We start from the raw sequence: 14,976 nt of genomic DNA on the forward strand, positions 1-14,976 counted from the left end.
ATATCTAAAATTATCTTTTTAGTCAAAATAGGTACTTAAGTATTTTATGTCAAAATAGGTACCTAAACTATTCAAACTTTTTTATCTAAGTTCTAAAAAAAGTTGACATGTGACGTTAATTAAAGAATACTTTAGGTACTTCGATGTAAATAATTGAATACTTTAGGTACCTATTTTGACCAAAAACTATTTTAGGTACTTATTTGACAAAAAAAATATTTTAAGTACTTGAATGAAAAAGATTTTATACTTTAGGTACTTATTTGTTATATAAACCTTTTGAAAAGAAGATAATGACCATAATAAATCTTAGCCAAAGGAGTAGTTCTTAAAAGAGTTCAAAATAACGAGCAAGTGTTTTTTTTCTATATGGTTCCAAGACTTCGTTTTAACTATTCCAGACCGATCCGTGTCATACATTTAGTTTTGGTGAGTGAGTATTCAACAAATTTTATGCATACACAATGATTCAAACTCGAAACATTGCTTAAACAATATTAAGCTGCTTACTAGGGGTGTTCAAAATCTCGGTTAACCGATTAAACCGACTGAACAAAAAAAATCAGTTAATTGATCGGTTAATTTTAGGTTCGGTTGGTTAATGGTTAATGATTTTTTCAAAGTTCGATTATCGTCTAATTTGGTTCGAAATCGGTTAATTAACCGAAACGTTTAAATTTTATTTATATTATTTATATACTAATAGTTTTAGGAGTATTTAAATTTCAATTTTAATCGAATTAATCATTCGAATTAACCGAATTAGTTGAAAAAATTAAATAATTAATATATTATTTAAAATTTCGGTTAACTGACCGATTAACAGAACTTTGTTCGGTTCGATTAATTATTTTCAAAAAAGTTTCGGTTTGGTTAACGATTAAAGTGAAAAAAAAGTCAGTTAATCGATAGATTAACCGAACTTTTTTTTGTTCGATTATTTTTTTTGAAAAAAATTTGATTTAATTAACAATTGATGAATAATCACGATGATTCCGAGAAGAAATCATTTACTAATGATATTAACTAAATATATGTTTTTTATATATAAAAAATACCCCAACATTTGCGAGTAATCAACGCTAGTCCAAGTAAAAAAAATTCCCATTATAAATTTGTTCTTTTCTCTCCCTATATATAATTTCTTTGCCTTGTTAATTATCTTTCATTCCTCATTCATTTTTTTCCTCAGTTCTTCCTCTCTTTTTATCATCAATGAATTCTAATCTTAAGTCGTCGATGCCGATGGCGATTTCGGTGTTGTTAACGTTGTTGAGCTTGCACGGCCGGACAGACGCGAAGTCTGAAGTGCCCTGCTTCTTTATTTTCGGGGATTCGATTTCAGATAACGGAAACAATAATAACCTTAAGACATTGGCCAAAGTAAATTATCCACCGTACGGGAATGATTTTCCTTTGGGACCGACCGGAAGGTTTACCAATGGCCGAAACCTACAAGATTTTATCGGTTTGCCCTTCGCTCGTTTCCGTTTACACGTTTAATCGAAGTTTATGCATGATTGTTTATCAATATTTTACTATCTCGTTTAAAATTGATGTTACGTTTATGTATGTATGTTACATATAGTCGAGCTTTTGGGGTTCAAAATTATATACCTTCTTTTTCCGACGTAAAAGTGACGAGAAAAGACGTCCTCAAAGGTGTGAATTATGCATCCGGTTCCGCAGGCATTCTCGACGAAACCGGAAATATAACGTGGTAATTTCGAAAGTCGTTCCTGATTAGATATTTGTATTCACATGTTTCGATTAATTACATAATTAATCGAAACACGTGTTTCGTTTTATATAGATTCTATTTCAATTTATATGTGTATCGTGTTCGTGTTTGTTTATATATTGTCTTTCGGCACACTTTTAATGTCGTGTATAGGGTGGTCGGATACCATTGAACCAGCAGATCATTCAAAATCACATAATTATAATCCAAGGCATAACCAAGGAAATGCGAAACGATCTCCCGGCGGTGAAAAAACATCTGAACAAATGCATTTATTCGATTCAAGTCGGAAGCAATGACTACATCAACAATTATTTCATACCGAAGTTTTACGACACGAGCCGACGCTATAGTCTATCAGGGTTTACCGACTTGCTCATTCAACAACTTTCGAACCAAATTAAGGTAATCAGTACTTATTTTATATCAATTTGCATGGTTACAGAATCCTAATCGATCGGTTGAATCGGTTAAAATTGAGAAATTGAACCCTAATCGGTTCGACTTCCGCTTAGATTTTTTCGACCTGGATAACCTAACTCTCAGATATACTACCAGGTTTTGTACGATAACAGTGCGAGGAAGTTTGCCGTGTACGGACTACCGCCGATTGGTTGCACCCCGAACGCGATTTCGCTGTATGGGACCACCAACGGGTCACCTTGTGTAGACAAGTTGAACCAGGCTGCAGTCCTCTTCAATGAGAAGCTCACGGCACTCGTATACCAACTAAACAACAATCTAACCCATGCTAAATTTACCTATCTGAATCCTCCCGGATCTCCGATCGATCCCGCCGAAATCGGTAAACAAACCCTTTCTTTGTTTCTGGTATTATCATCACGATTAGGCTTGTTCGTGGACCGAACATACGATTGAAAAACTAATTACGGTGCTGTCGTGGACGTTTAGTGAAAAACGGTACGTGCTGCAAAACTGGAGGCGGCGCGGGAGAACTTTGTATTCGGAATTCGAAGCCGTGTAGTAACCCGAAGAAGCACATATTTTGGGACGGCGTCCATCTGACGGAGGATCAAATGCAGGTCATGGCCAACAATGCTTATAGCTGCAGCTCTCCTCTCTGTGCTAATCCATTTAACCTTCATAAATTAGCAATGCTTTGATATAATAATAATCATTTAAATTCAGGGGTCGATTTAGTATTATTTCGTATAATTTCTAATGAGATATTAGTTTAATGATACGGTTATTGTTTTAGGAACTTTGTGTTTTATTTGTATGTATTCTGATCTAGATCCGAATATATTTTGATTACCGGTTTGATCTGATGTAAATGATTAATTCTAATTTTGAAAAAATACCTCGAAAGTTTTGGTATTAAAACGATCAAAACTGATAATTTAGGTATTAAACACGTAATTTACCCAAAACAAAACAAAACATATTAATAGCCATTATCTACCATTTCAATTTCAAATATATAACAAAACCATGACAAATTCATCTAATGTCCACTGATATAACAATTGGAAAATTTTATAAGTTACTCCTTAAACTTTTAATTTATCTTTTGTATTATTTTCGATTTGATCTTTATACTTTCATTTATTACTTTTCGGTTTTTAATTTAATCCTTAATTGAACCCGGAGTAGGCTCAACCCAAGAACAAACTCATCGAGAATGACGACTAACATGAACTGAGCGAGCAACACTTGATCAAATAAAGCTATATCGAAAATAGATTTAAATGTTTCTGGCCGTCGGTTCTTACACCAGAAACTAATTCTCGACAAAGCCATATCGAACAATTGATTCTCATCTAATATTTTATTGTTGAATATGATTTCGTTGCGGAACAACCATATCGACCAGATTACAGATTATACCGAAAAACGCATCTCCATAGTCATTTATTGAGCATTGCTTTTGAATTGAGATCAACAAGACCAGGACCCCCCAACGGCAGGGGGCTTTCGAAGAGTCTCCCAACTAATCCAGTGGATCGATTTGTCCGACGAAGAGCTCCATAGAAGCGAGCTATCATCTTGTTCAATTTAGAGCTAATGGATTTTGGCAATTGGAATATGGAGATGTAGTATATCGAAAGTTTTGCTAAGACGGACTTTACCAGAGTCAACCTTTCTCCAAAAGAGAGGATTTTGGATTTTAAGCAATCGAAGCTGGTGGCGATCTCGGTGTTATTAGCATTATCGAGTTTGCAAAACTGGGAAAATGCAAAGCACGCAAACTCGACAGCCCCAAAGCCCAAGGTGACATGCTACTTCATATTCGGTGACTCGATTTCTGATAATGGAAACAATAATAACCTTAAAACATTGACCAATGTGAACTATCCACCATATGGGGTTGATTCCCCCGGAGGACCAACCGGAAGGTTTACCAATGGCCGAACCCTACAAAATTTTATTGGTTTGTTCTTCACTTGTCTCCGTTTACATATCTAATCAAAGTTCATGTATGATTATTATTCATTTATGTATGTATTTGTGCATGTATATGACGATAGTTGAGCCTTTGGGATTTTACATTATAAGCCTCCTTTTGCCCAAGCAATGGGGAAAGGAAAAGAAATGCTTAACGGTGTGAACTATGCGTCCGGTCCAGCGGGCATTCTTGACGAAACCGGAAAAATATAATGTGGTAATACTTGAGGAAGTTCGCCGTGTTCAGAGTACCCCCCATCGGTTGCACCCCGAATGCGATTTCGTTGTATGGAACCAATGGGTCGCCTTGTGTAGACATCCTGAACCAGGCTGCAGTCCTTTTCAATGAAAAACTCCAAAAACTCATCCGTGAACTTAACAAAAGTCTAATCCAAGCTAAATTTACCTATCTTAATCCGCCTGGAGCTCCGGTCGATATCGGGGAAATCGGTAAACAACCCACGTTTTGCCTCTCGTATAATCGTTACAATTACACTCGCTCACGGATCGAATCACTATGACACGATCGAAAAAACTAATTAAGGTGTTGTGTGTGCATTTAGTGAAAATGGGTGCATGCTGCAAAACCGGAGGCGGGGCGGGAGAACTTTGTATTCGGAATTCGAAGGCATGTAGTGACCCAAAGAAGCACATATTTTGGGATGGTGTCCATATTACCAAGTATCAAACGGAGATCATGGCCAAAAATGCTTATAGCTCCAACTCTACTCTTTGTGCTTCTCCATTCAACATTCAGAAATTAGCAATGCTTTGATATAATAATCATAATTTTTATTCGGAGATCAGTTTAGCATCGTTTCGTATAATTATCGATGAGGTTTTAGTTTAACGATAAGGTTATCGTCGTAGGAGTTTTAAGATTCGGTATTCGGATTTCATCCTGTGAAAATCATGTCTGAGTTTTCTCTAAACTTATTTTAGCTCAAGTATTGCAATATGTTGATCTTGTTCATATCTATTCTTGATTTATAAACTTAGCCTTGATTTCTTGATTATTCTAATGCGATCCATACTTTGCAATTACTTAACAAATTTAGCTTAAATTTCCTGATTCATGCAATTTAGTCTTAATTTGTTTCCTTTACTTGGTATTATTTTTTTGGATTTATTAGTCATCATCATTAGAAGTGCTATTAACCATGTTTGTTCAGCCTTCAGACAAAACACCCCTTTTAGGTACTAATTTTGGGCACGGTGATGGTGTTTCAACCTTGTTCATTTGCAATCGACTCTCGAATCCGATCATGATCTCGGTGAAGATGCGGACCAAACTTAAGGGTGTTGGGTCGTACCCAGCAAAAACAACCTCCGACGACTCTAACCACGTGATGAGCTCTTGAATCCAAATAATATAATCTATAGCTTGCTCATTATAGCAAATTAATTATGGTTGGGACATATTACATAGAAATTACAACCACAAATTATAATAACGTTGCTAAATTTAACAGCAAAAATTGGGTGCTGAAGTCTTTTTTTTTTTTCTTGTGGTGGATCCCAATTTATAGTTTCTTTGCTTTGTTAATTGTCATTAAAATCCATTCATCATTGGATACTGGCACAATGAGCTCGGTCCAACCTGAATTTCGAATATATGATCCAGAATTCTTATTATTGCATATAACGATATAACTTCTGATGTGTCCTGCAGGGTGCTCGGGTACCTTTCAATGAGCAGATACAAAATCACAAAATTATAATCTCGAGGATTACAGCTTTAATGCGAAATGATTCAGCGACAAAATCTCATCTAAGCCGATGCATTTACTCGGTTCAAATTGGAAGCAATGGCCACATCAACAACTATTTCAAGTCAACATTGTACCACTCTGGCCGACGCTACACTCTGTTGGAATTTTCTAATGTACTCGTTCAGCAACTCTCGGTACAACTTAAGGTAATAATCAACATTTAAACATTTAATATATGCACGTATTGAAAAATAAGCATTAACCAATTGCTTCATGTACTATACCGGTGCAAGAAAGTTCACCGTGTACGGGGTGGGGATGATCGGTTGCACTCCGGATGCACTCTCGGTGTTCAGAGCCGATGGATTGCCTTGTGTACAGAAATTAAATGATGGTGCAACCCCTTTTAATGAAAAACTCAAGCCACTGCTCAACGAACTCAACCGCAACCTAACCAATGCTGATTTTACCGATCTCATTCCTTCCGGAAATCCGACCGGTCTCGGTAAACATCACTAGCTTTGCCTCTAGTGTGAGTTCGATTATCGGATCGATGATTTAATTAATTTTTTTTGAATTTCGGTCGTATGTTGTTTGTGGTATTCAGTGACGAATAGTTCATGTTGCCAAACCGGGGCTGGTGACGGCGAGCTTTGTCTTCCCAGTTCGAAGCCCTGCAGTAACCCAAGGCAGTACATATTTTGGAACGGTGTCCATCCGACCGAGGCTTGGAATGAGATGGTCGTGAAAAGTGCTTACGATTCCGAGAAACCCGGGGAAGCTCATCCGTTTAACATTCGTAAATTAGCAATGCAGCCGTGCCCTCAGGCTTTGAGATCATGAGATGCATCAATGAGAAAGGGGATTAAGTAAAGTAATATTCGTATTGTTGTTCATGTTGTTGTGTTTAAAGTATTAAATAATACAATTCCCCAAGTGTCATAATACTCTATTTTCGGGATTATTTGATTTTTTAACCGTCATTAAATTGGTCCCTAAACTATTTTTCAGATCTTATTTTCAGTCATATATTTTTGAGTTAATTGCGCGCACGTCCTCAAATCAAGACTCATATTCTAAATTACTCCCTAATCTTTGAAATATTCCAATTTCATCCCTAAACTACGACTTGTCATTCTAAGTCAATCCTCAAATTTTTGAACATTTCATTTTCATCATCAGACTTCCAAATAGGTCCCTAAACATTTTGAACATTTCATTTTCATCCCGAACCATACCTTTCAGATCGACTGTGTAAAGTCTGTTTAGATGGTCGTTTACGTGTAATTAGTTTGTCTTCCCCCAATCGGGTAGTACTTTTCCCCTCACTTAGGGTTAGGGGAACTTTAATGAGGCTCTCGATTGGGGTTAAATCCATTTTCAAAAAAAAAATTCCTTGTTGTCAAGCAAAAAAAAAGGTATATTATTATATGTTTGAACAAAAATAAAATTTAGGTTAAACTGTGCTTGAAACTAATTGCATATTTGGATGGATTTACGAATGAAATGGAAAGATTCAAAAGTTTGGGGGTCAATTTAGAATGAAGGTCATACTTTGGGGAAAATTGAAATATTCAAAAGTTTGAGGACTAATTTACAATGAAAGTGATAATTTGGCGATTAAATTAAAATATTGAAGTATAAGGATTAATTTAAAACGAAGATCATAGTTTAGAGACATATAATGCAAATAACTCATATTATTTATATATTATAATTTCATCCCTAAAATATGACTATCATTCTAAGTTAATCCTCAAATTTTTTATCATTTCATTTTCATCATCAAACTACAATCTTCGCTCTAAATTGATCCCTAAACCTTTTGAACATTTCAATTTCATCCCAAACTATACATATATACTTATCACATTCGTTATTAATAAATCGTTAGGTTGAGTTATATCATTATATGTTTGAACAAAAATAAAATTTTGGTTAAACTATGCTTGAAACTGATTACATATTTGGATGACTCTGGAGATGAAATGGAAAGATTCAAAAGTTTGGAGACCGGTTTAGAATGAATGCCATAGTTTGGCGATGAAATTGAAATATTCAAAAGTTTAAGGACTAATTTAAAATGAAAGTCATAGTTTGGTGATGAAATTGAAATATTTAATGATTAAAGGTTAATTTAAAATGAAGATCATAGTTTAGAGACATGCAATGCAAATAACTCATATTTTTAGGGGTAAATTACATCAATCATCACTGAACCTTACTATCTCTCATATTTCACTTACTGTACTTTTAACCCGTTCAATTTTCTCGCTAAACTTAATACATTTGGTTTTTTTGGCCACTCGACCGTTAAATAGTTAACAATGTTAAAATGATGTCATTTTAGAAAAAAACATTTTTTTTACCAAAATGACGCTATTTTGCATCTATATAACAACCAATTTATAATGTCGTTAGTGAAAAAATGGCGGAGTGACAAAAAAACAAATGTATTAAGTTTAGTGAAGAAATTGAATAGATTTAAAGTATAATAAATGAAATAGGAGAGAGAGTAAAGTTCAGTGATGATTGGTATAATTTATCCTTTTTTAGTTATGAGCTTGCACGCATCCTTAATAGGTATTTAAAAATCGTGCACAGACAAGTTCTCCACTTGATTAGAATTTTGAATCGAACTCATTCACAACGCATGAATTTGATAGATATATTTAAATTTTTCGAGACCGACATGAACCGAGCAACCTTAGAGATAAAGTATTTGATCGATAATCTCATTATCTCGGTGATTAAATAATATCTGCACTTGCTTCTCCCTATATAGTTTCTTTGTTTAATTTGTTATTTATCTTCCATCTTAATACTTCCTTAACTCATCCATTTCCCCCCCCCCCCATGGAATCTAAGCTTAATCCACTAGAGCTGGTGGCGATTTTAGTGTTGTTTGCACTGTAGAGCTTGCCGAACAAGGCGAATGCAGAGACCAAAGTGCCATGCTACTTTCTATTTGGGGACTCGTTATCGGATAACGGGAACAATAATAACCTCGAAACATTGGCCAAAGTAAACTATCCACCGTATGGGATTGATTTCCCCCAAGGGCCAACCGGAAGGTTTAGTAACGGCCGAAACATACAATATTTTATTGGTATGAGATTCCCCCCCATTTCTTTATATATGCAAATTTTACGATTTTATGTTAGTATTACGGTCAGGGATGAAGTTAAAAAAATTTCGTGACGATAGTTAAACATCTCGATTCGAAGATTATATGCCTCCTTTTGCCAAATCGGGACGAACCAATGTCGGAACTATGCGTCGGGTTCTGTCGGCATTCTTGTCAAAAGCGGGGGAAATCTGGTAAATTCGGAAAGCCGTTCATTGTTGGATACAACTATGCACTAATTTGATTCGAATCGAACCATAAACACCTAAAATATAACCCAACCCTTGAACATATTCTTGTGCAGGGTGTTCGGATACCTCTCAGCCAGCAGATAAAAAATCACATGCTTCTAAGCCAATGCATTTACTTGGTTCAAATCGGAAGCAACGACTACCTCAACAATTATTTCAACCTCGAATTTTACAACAACGGCCGATGGTACACTCCGCCGGAATATGCTACGCTGCTCATTCAACAACTTTCGGTCCAACTTAAGGTGATTAGCATTAAGCTTTCTACTGTTTTTTTTTTCTGATTAAACGAGACTAATCAAAGGGATTAAATGCCAGGATTTGTACGATAATGGTGCAAGGAAGTTTGCCGTGTACGGAATAGAGGAGATCGGTTGCACTCCGTTCGTGATTTCGGTGTACGGAACCAATGGGTCAGATTGTGTAGTGAAATTAAACGAGGGTGCGACCCTTTTCAACGATAGGCTCAAGCCACTGGTCAATCAACTTAATAAGAACCTGACCGATGCTAAATTTACCTATCTTAATCCTTCCGGAAGTCCGGCTGGTCTCGGTAAACATCTCTAGTTTTGCCTTTTGTGTGAAGTCAGATATTTGTAGATATTAACGAATGTGAATTATTAACTCTAGAACCGGATGAATCGAGGGGTGTGAGGTCGGTCGCATCCTAAAAATTTCAAATTCATATATAATTTTAATATTAGTATGTGAATGACAAACTAATTAAACGTGGTTTTTGTATTTTGGTTGCATGTTATTGGAACATTTAATGACAAATGGCCCCTGTTGCAAAATCGGAGGAGGTAGCGGGGAGCTTTGCCTTCGTGATTCCGAGACGTGCAATAAGCCGAGGTGATACGTGTTTTGGGACGGTTTCCATCCGGCTGAGGCTTGGAATCAGATCATCGCCGAAAGTGCTTATGGCTCCAAGTCCATCCTTGAAGTTTCTCCGCTTAACATTCAGCAATTAGAAATAAAACTTTATAACGACGAGGACGAGGACACAAGTAGTGTATGCAAGTGTTGTTTTAGCACGAGTTTGGAAGGTGTTTATAAGCTCGAACCAATTCATTAATACGAAATAAATACTTGGATTATTAATAAATAAAGATGTAGTTTTTAGTCCTCAAAAAAATGTAAATTTTATTGCTTTAAACACATAACAATACAAACGACAGTACAAATATTTCTCTACTTTATCCCCTTTCTCATTGTTTAATCGGCAATGATTGAACTACCCTCTCAAATTTACATTTGATGCATCTCAAAGCTTTAGCATGGATGCATTGCTAGTTTACGAATGTTAAATGGATGAGCTTCTTCGGGTTTCTCGGAGTCGTAAGCACTTTTCGCCAGCATCTCATTCCAAACGTCGCTCGGATGGACACCGTCCCAAAATAAGTACTGCCTTGGGTTACGACATGGCTTCGAATTGGGACGGCAAAGCTCTCTGTCACCGCCCCCCCGGTTTGGCAGCATGAAATGTTTTTCACTGAATGCCACGAACAACATGCAACCGAAACCGGAAACATGTTAATTAAATCATCGACCCTGTAACCAAATTCATACTAGAGGCAAAGGTAGTGATGTTTACCCAGACCGGCCAGATTTCCGGAAGGATTAAGATAAGTGAATTTGGCGTCAGTTAGATTGCGGCTGAGTTCATCGATCAGTGGTTTGAGTTTTTCATTAAAAGGGGTTACGCCATCATTTAATTTCCGTATACAAGGCATCCCATTGTCTCTGTACACCGAGAGTGCATCCGGAGTGCAACCGATCAGCCCCAGCCCGTACACGGCGAACTTTCTTGCACCGGTATCGTGCAAAGTCTGGTATAGTACATGAAGCAATTGGTTAATGCTTAAATTTCAATACATGAATATATTAAATGTTTAAATGTTGATTACCTTAAGTTGAACAGAGAGTTGCTTAATGAGTATATTAGCAAATTCCTGCAGAGTGAAGAGCCGGCTGGAGTGGTACGTCACCGACTTGAAATAGTTGTTGAGGTAATCATTGCTTCCGATTTGAACCGAGTAAATGCATCGGCTTAGATGCGATTTCGTCGCCGAATCATTTCGCATTAAAGCTGTAATTCTCGAGATTATAGTTTTGTGATTTTTTTTATCTGCTCATTGAAAGGTACCCGAGCACCCTGCAGGACACCGGAAGTTATATCGTTATATGCAATAATAAGAATGTCGAATCATATGTTCGAAACTCGAGTTGGACCGAGTTCATTGTACCAGTATCCAATGACGAATGCCTTTTTAAATTTACCTGATGATTTCCAGTTGTGTCGAGAATGCCTGCGGCACCGGATGCATAGTTGACACTGTTGAGAATGTTCTTTCCTTCAAATTCGGCGAAAGAAGGCATATAATCTTCGAACCCCAAACGCTTAACTTCAAAATAAAACATTTATACCGAAACATCGATAAACAATCATAAAAACAAATTTGAGAACGTAACGAGATAGAGAAGAGAGAAGGTCATACCAATAAAATCATGCATGGTTCGGCCATCGGTAAACCTTCCGGTCGGTCCTCGGGGAAAATCAATCCCGTAAGGTGGATAGTTTACTTTGCCCGACGTCGCGAGTTTATTATTGTTCCCGGTATCCGATAACGAGTCCCCGAATATAAAGTAACATGGCACTTGGGGAATCGCATAAGCCCGATTTTGCAAGCTCAACAAATCTGAATGCATCGACAAACGAATCATAAAAGAGGATTAAGCTATTAAAAGACCATCGAGTACCGCAAATTAGAGCCAAGCATCGTAAGAAACTATTCACGAATGCAAAATCATCTATCCGAATTCAATCCGAGAGTTCTAAGTAGGGAAGATCAACAGGATTATAAATAAGCACTATTTTTACCAGTCTTGGTGTCGTCAAATTCAACCTTGAAAAAATATGAAATAAAAAGAACGGTCAAACGACCGTGAAAGAAGAGTAAATGCTCTTAATTAGTTTTTACAAGTATGCCTCATTTTAGCTATTGAAAGTCTTATTATGCTAGGTAAAATTATCCAAAATTAGTTTATGTAATATTGTGAGAAATTCCATTTTCAGCTATAATAATAAATACAATTTAAAGATAGATTTTATTAATAAATACAATTAAAGAGAAGATTTAGTATTTACCACTAAACTCCAAACAATATTATTTTCCTCATTTAGGTCCACAATTCTTTTTTCCCATATAAAATGATCTTCTACCAGCACAATTAAAAACAAAAGGAACTAAAAAATCCAGAAAAATGACAAAATTCTCCCAAATATTTTATATTCTTGTCATCCTTCTACTCTCCTCACGTATTAGATTATAGTTTATTTTTTAATCTAAAATTTGATATTAATGTAAATTTTATATATTTTTTTGCTTTGTGAAAAATAGTCCGAACGAGTTTTTCGGAATACGAAGAAGAAATGGTGATTTGCGACGAAAACTGTGGTTCGAGATGTAAAATTTCAAGGAAAGGAAATGGAGTATGCAAGAAGTCGTCGCCGAATGAGGTAGAAACATGCAAATGCTTATACGATGATGGTAACGGCGACGGTGACGGAAATCTGCCGCCGAAACCCAAAAAATGCAGCGCGGCAATCAGACCGTGCAGCGAGCGTTGCAATGAAGTGTGCTGTAACCAAAATTGTGAGGCGAAATACCCACACCCTATGGATGGCTATAGCGTTTGTGGTTAGGGATATTTTGAATATGCCTCCTGTCCATTCTAAGATTCCTAAAATTGCATTCATGTTCTTAACTCCAGGATCACTGCCATTCGAGAAGCTTTGGGATATGTTCTTCCGTGTGAGTTATTTCTTTTTCGGCTGTCTGCTCGTTACTCCTTTCTATCATCTTCATATTCTTCGTGGACTCGTTTTATTCCATTAAATTTCATGATTATTATTCTTGAAGTTGGTTTCCATGAGCTGATATATCGGGAAGAAATCCGTTCAAGCCTTCAAGGCTTGCTCCTACATATCAGGGTTGGATAGATCATACCCAAAATCTACAATGTAATAGATATTTACTAGAAAGAAATGTCATATTTATAGGTGGCCTGAAAGTACCCTGCCTGTTTCATGTTTTTTTCCCAAGTGCGCTGGTCCGAGAGAACTTTCTACGGAAATTTCATATTTACTGGTCAGTAACACACGTGGACTGGTCCGAGAGAAAATGGCACCCGAAATCATATAGGGCTCAGGATGTTACCGACGAGCTTCTACGGAATATTACGGTACGCATGCTCATGTCTTTGTTCTTGATGCTAAGGAAGTAACAGTTGTTCTTGGAAAGCACAACTCACCACCTTGTCGTTTAACGGATACGCCGAAAATGGGTGGTTCCTGTCGCATAATAAGTTTATGTTCTGACAAATACCGGTGTCTATTTTCGCAGTCGCTCGACCAGGAGACCCACATAACAAGTAATGGTAAGGTATGCATTTCCACATGCCTTTTCTTGTGCTTTTCGGGATATAGTGTTTACATCTTGTTGCAGGGTGATGAGCTGCTACAGCCTTGCCTATGGAACGGTATTAGACAACCGTGTTTCCTGTTTGCAAGGAAATTCTATCCGGAAACCTCGGTTTTACATCGGTGTCACGGGGCTAGAGTTTCGTCTAGCGATCGGTTGCATCATTGGAGACGGGTAATTTAGTGTCCGTTTCCCCCCATTTGTACCATTAGTACATTTTATCATATATGTGAAAGAACATTGGGGGATTCATGTGTAAAAGTTGCAAAACATGATGCACTCTTTTCTGTATTTATCATTTACTTGGACCCGGCAAGAAGCATGCACGGTTGAGTGGTATTGTTCCGGTTCATTTGAGTCCACTCTAAAAAATTCTAAATAAAATTTGAATGATAAAATATGACCCGTTAATTCAACTAAATCAAGATTTTTTAACTCGATTTAATCGAGTATTCACCTCTAATTCCTCTTGCATTTTAAGATTAATTTTTATCAAATTTGAATCGCAAGCTCCTCTACCACTATTAAATATTTATGTAATTTAAATTCCTATTTTCAACAATAAATATACTCCTTTCGTATTTTAGTCCCTCGACTTTATATTTTATTCAATCTGAATTTTTTACTGTAATTTTTGTATAATTTTTTTTACCTATCAATTTCTTGATTCCTTTATATCTCCACCGATACTTTCTTCAAAATATTTGTTTTAAAAAATAAAATTGTAATATATTTATAATTTTAGATGGTATTTGATTTATTGAATAATGTTACAATGCGAAAAAAGAATATAAGAAAAATATCTTATATGATTAGATAATGTCTTTAACTTGATCCAATCCACATTATAACATTCAAATATTTATAATTTTATTTAAATAAAAACTCAAAACTTGGACTCGATTCGAATTTCATAAACTGAATTTGATTCAAAAAGAATTAAATAAAATTTGAATCACAAAAGAATACTCATCAACTCAACTAACTCGAAATTTTTTGATTCGGTTCAATCGAATTCCCATCCCTAATTTTTAAGTTGGAAAATGCATATCTTTAACTGAATGACACCAGCGAACAATGAAGAAAAATTGCAATACATTTTTCGTAGAAAATAACTGATGTTTTTTTTTCTTGAAATTTAGCTAAATAAATTTCACTTACGAAACTTCAATTATGCATGTGAGCGACCATTCGATAACAAATTTGTTTATTTATTAAACGAACAAACATGAATAAGATTTTATGTTCGTTTAAT

General features: G+C 36.0%; 1 protein-coding gene and 3 pseudogenes across 1 annotated transcript; 3 read left to right on the top strand and 1 right to left on the bottom strand.

Annotated features, from left to right (window-relative positions):
• The first annotated feature begins 1,208 nt into the window (after positions 1-1,208).
• Positions 1,209-2,884, top strand: LOC120172570 (annotated as a pseudogene).
• A 658-nt stretch (positions 2,885-3,542) lies between these two features.
• Positions 3,543-6,702, top strand: LOC120172557 (GDSL esterase/lipase At5g45670-like). Its single transcript, XM_039179987.1, has 6 exons — positions 3,543-3,608; positions 3,800-4,133; positions 4,236-4,355; positions 5,815-6,071; positions 6,139-6,364; positions 6,467-6,702. Exons 1-6 carry the CDS (start codon positions 3,543-3,545, stop codon positions 6,700-6,702), a joined length of 1,239 nt encoding a protein of 412 aa, XP_039035918.1.
• A 1,849-nt stretch (positions 6,703-8,551) lies between these two features.
• On the top strand, positions 8,552-10,312 carry LOC120172558 (annotated as a pseudogene).
• A 197-nt stretch (positions 10,313-10,509) lies between these two features.
• LOC120172559 lies at positions 10,510-11,946 on the bottom strand (annotated as a pseudogene).
• Between the last annotated feature and the right edge of the window lie 3,030 nt (positions 11,947-14,976).

This window comes from Hibiscus syriacus, unplaced genomic scaffold (genome assembly GCF_006381635.1).
Source record: "Hibiscus syriacus cultivar Baekdansim isolate YM2019G1 unplaced genomic scaffold, ASM638163v2 tig00111852_pilon, whole genome shotgun sequence".
NCBI lineage: Eukaryota > Viridiplantae > Streptophyta > Magnoliopsida > Malvales > Malvaceae > Hibiscus > Hibiscus syriacus.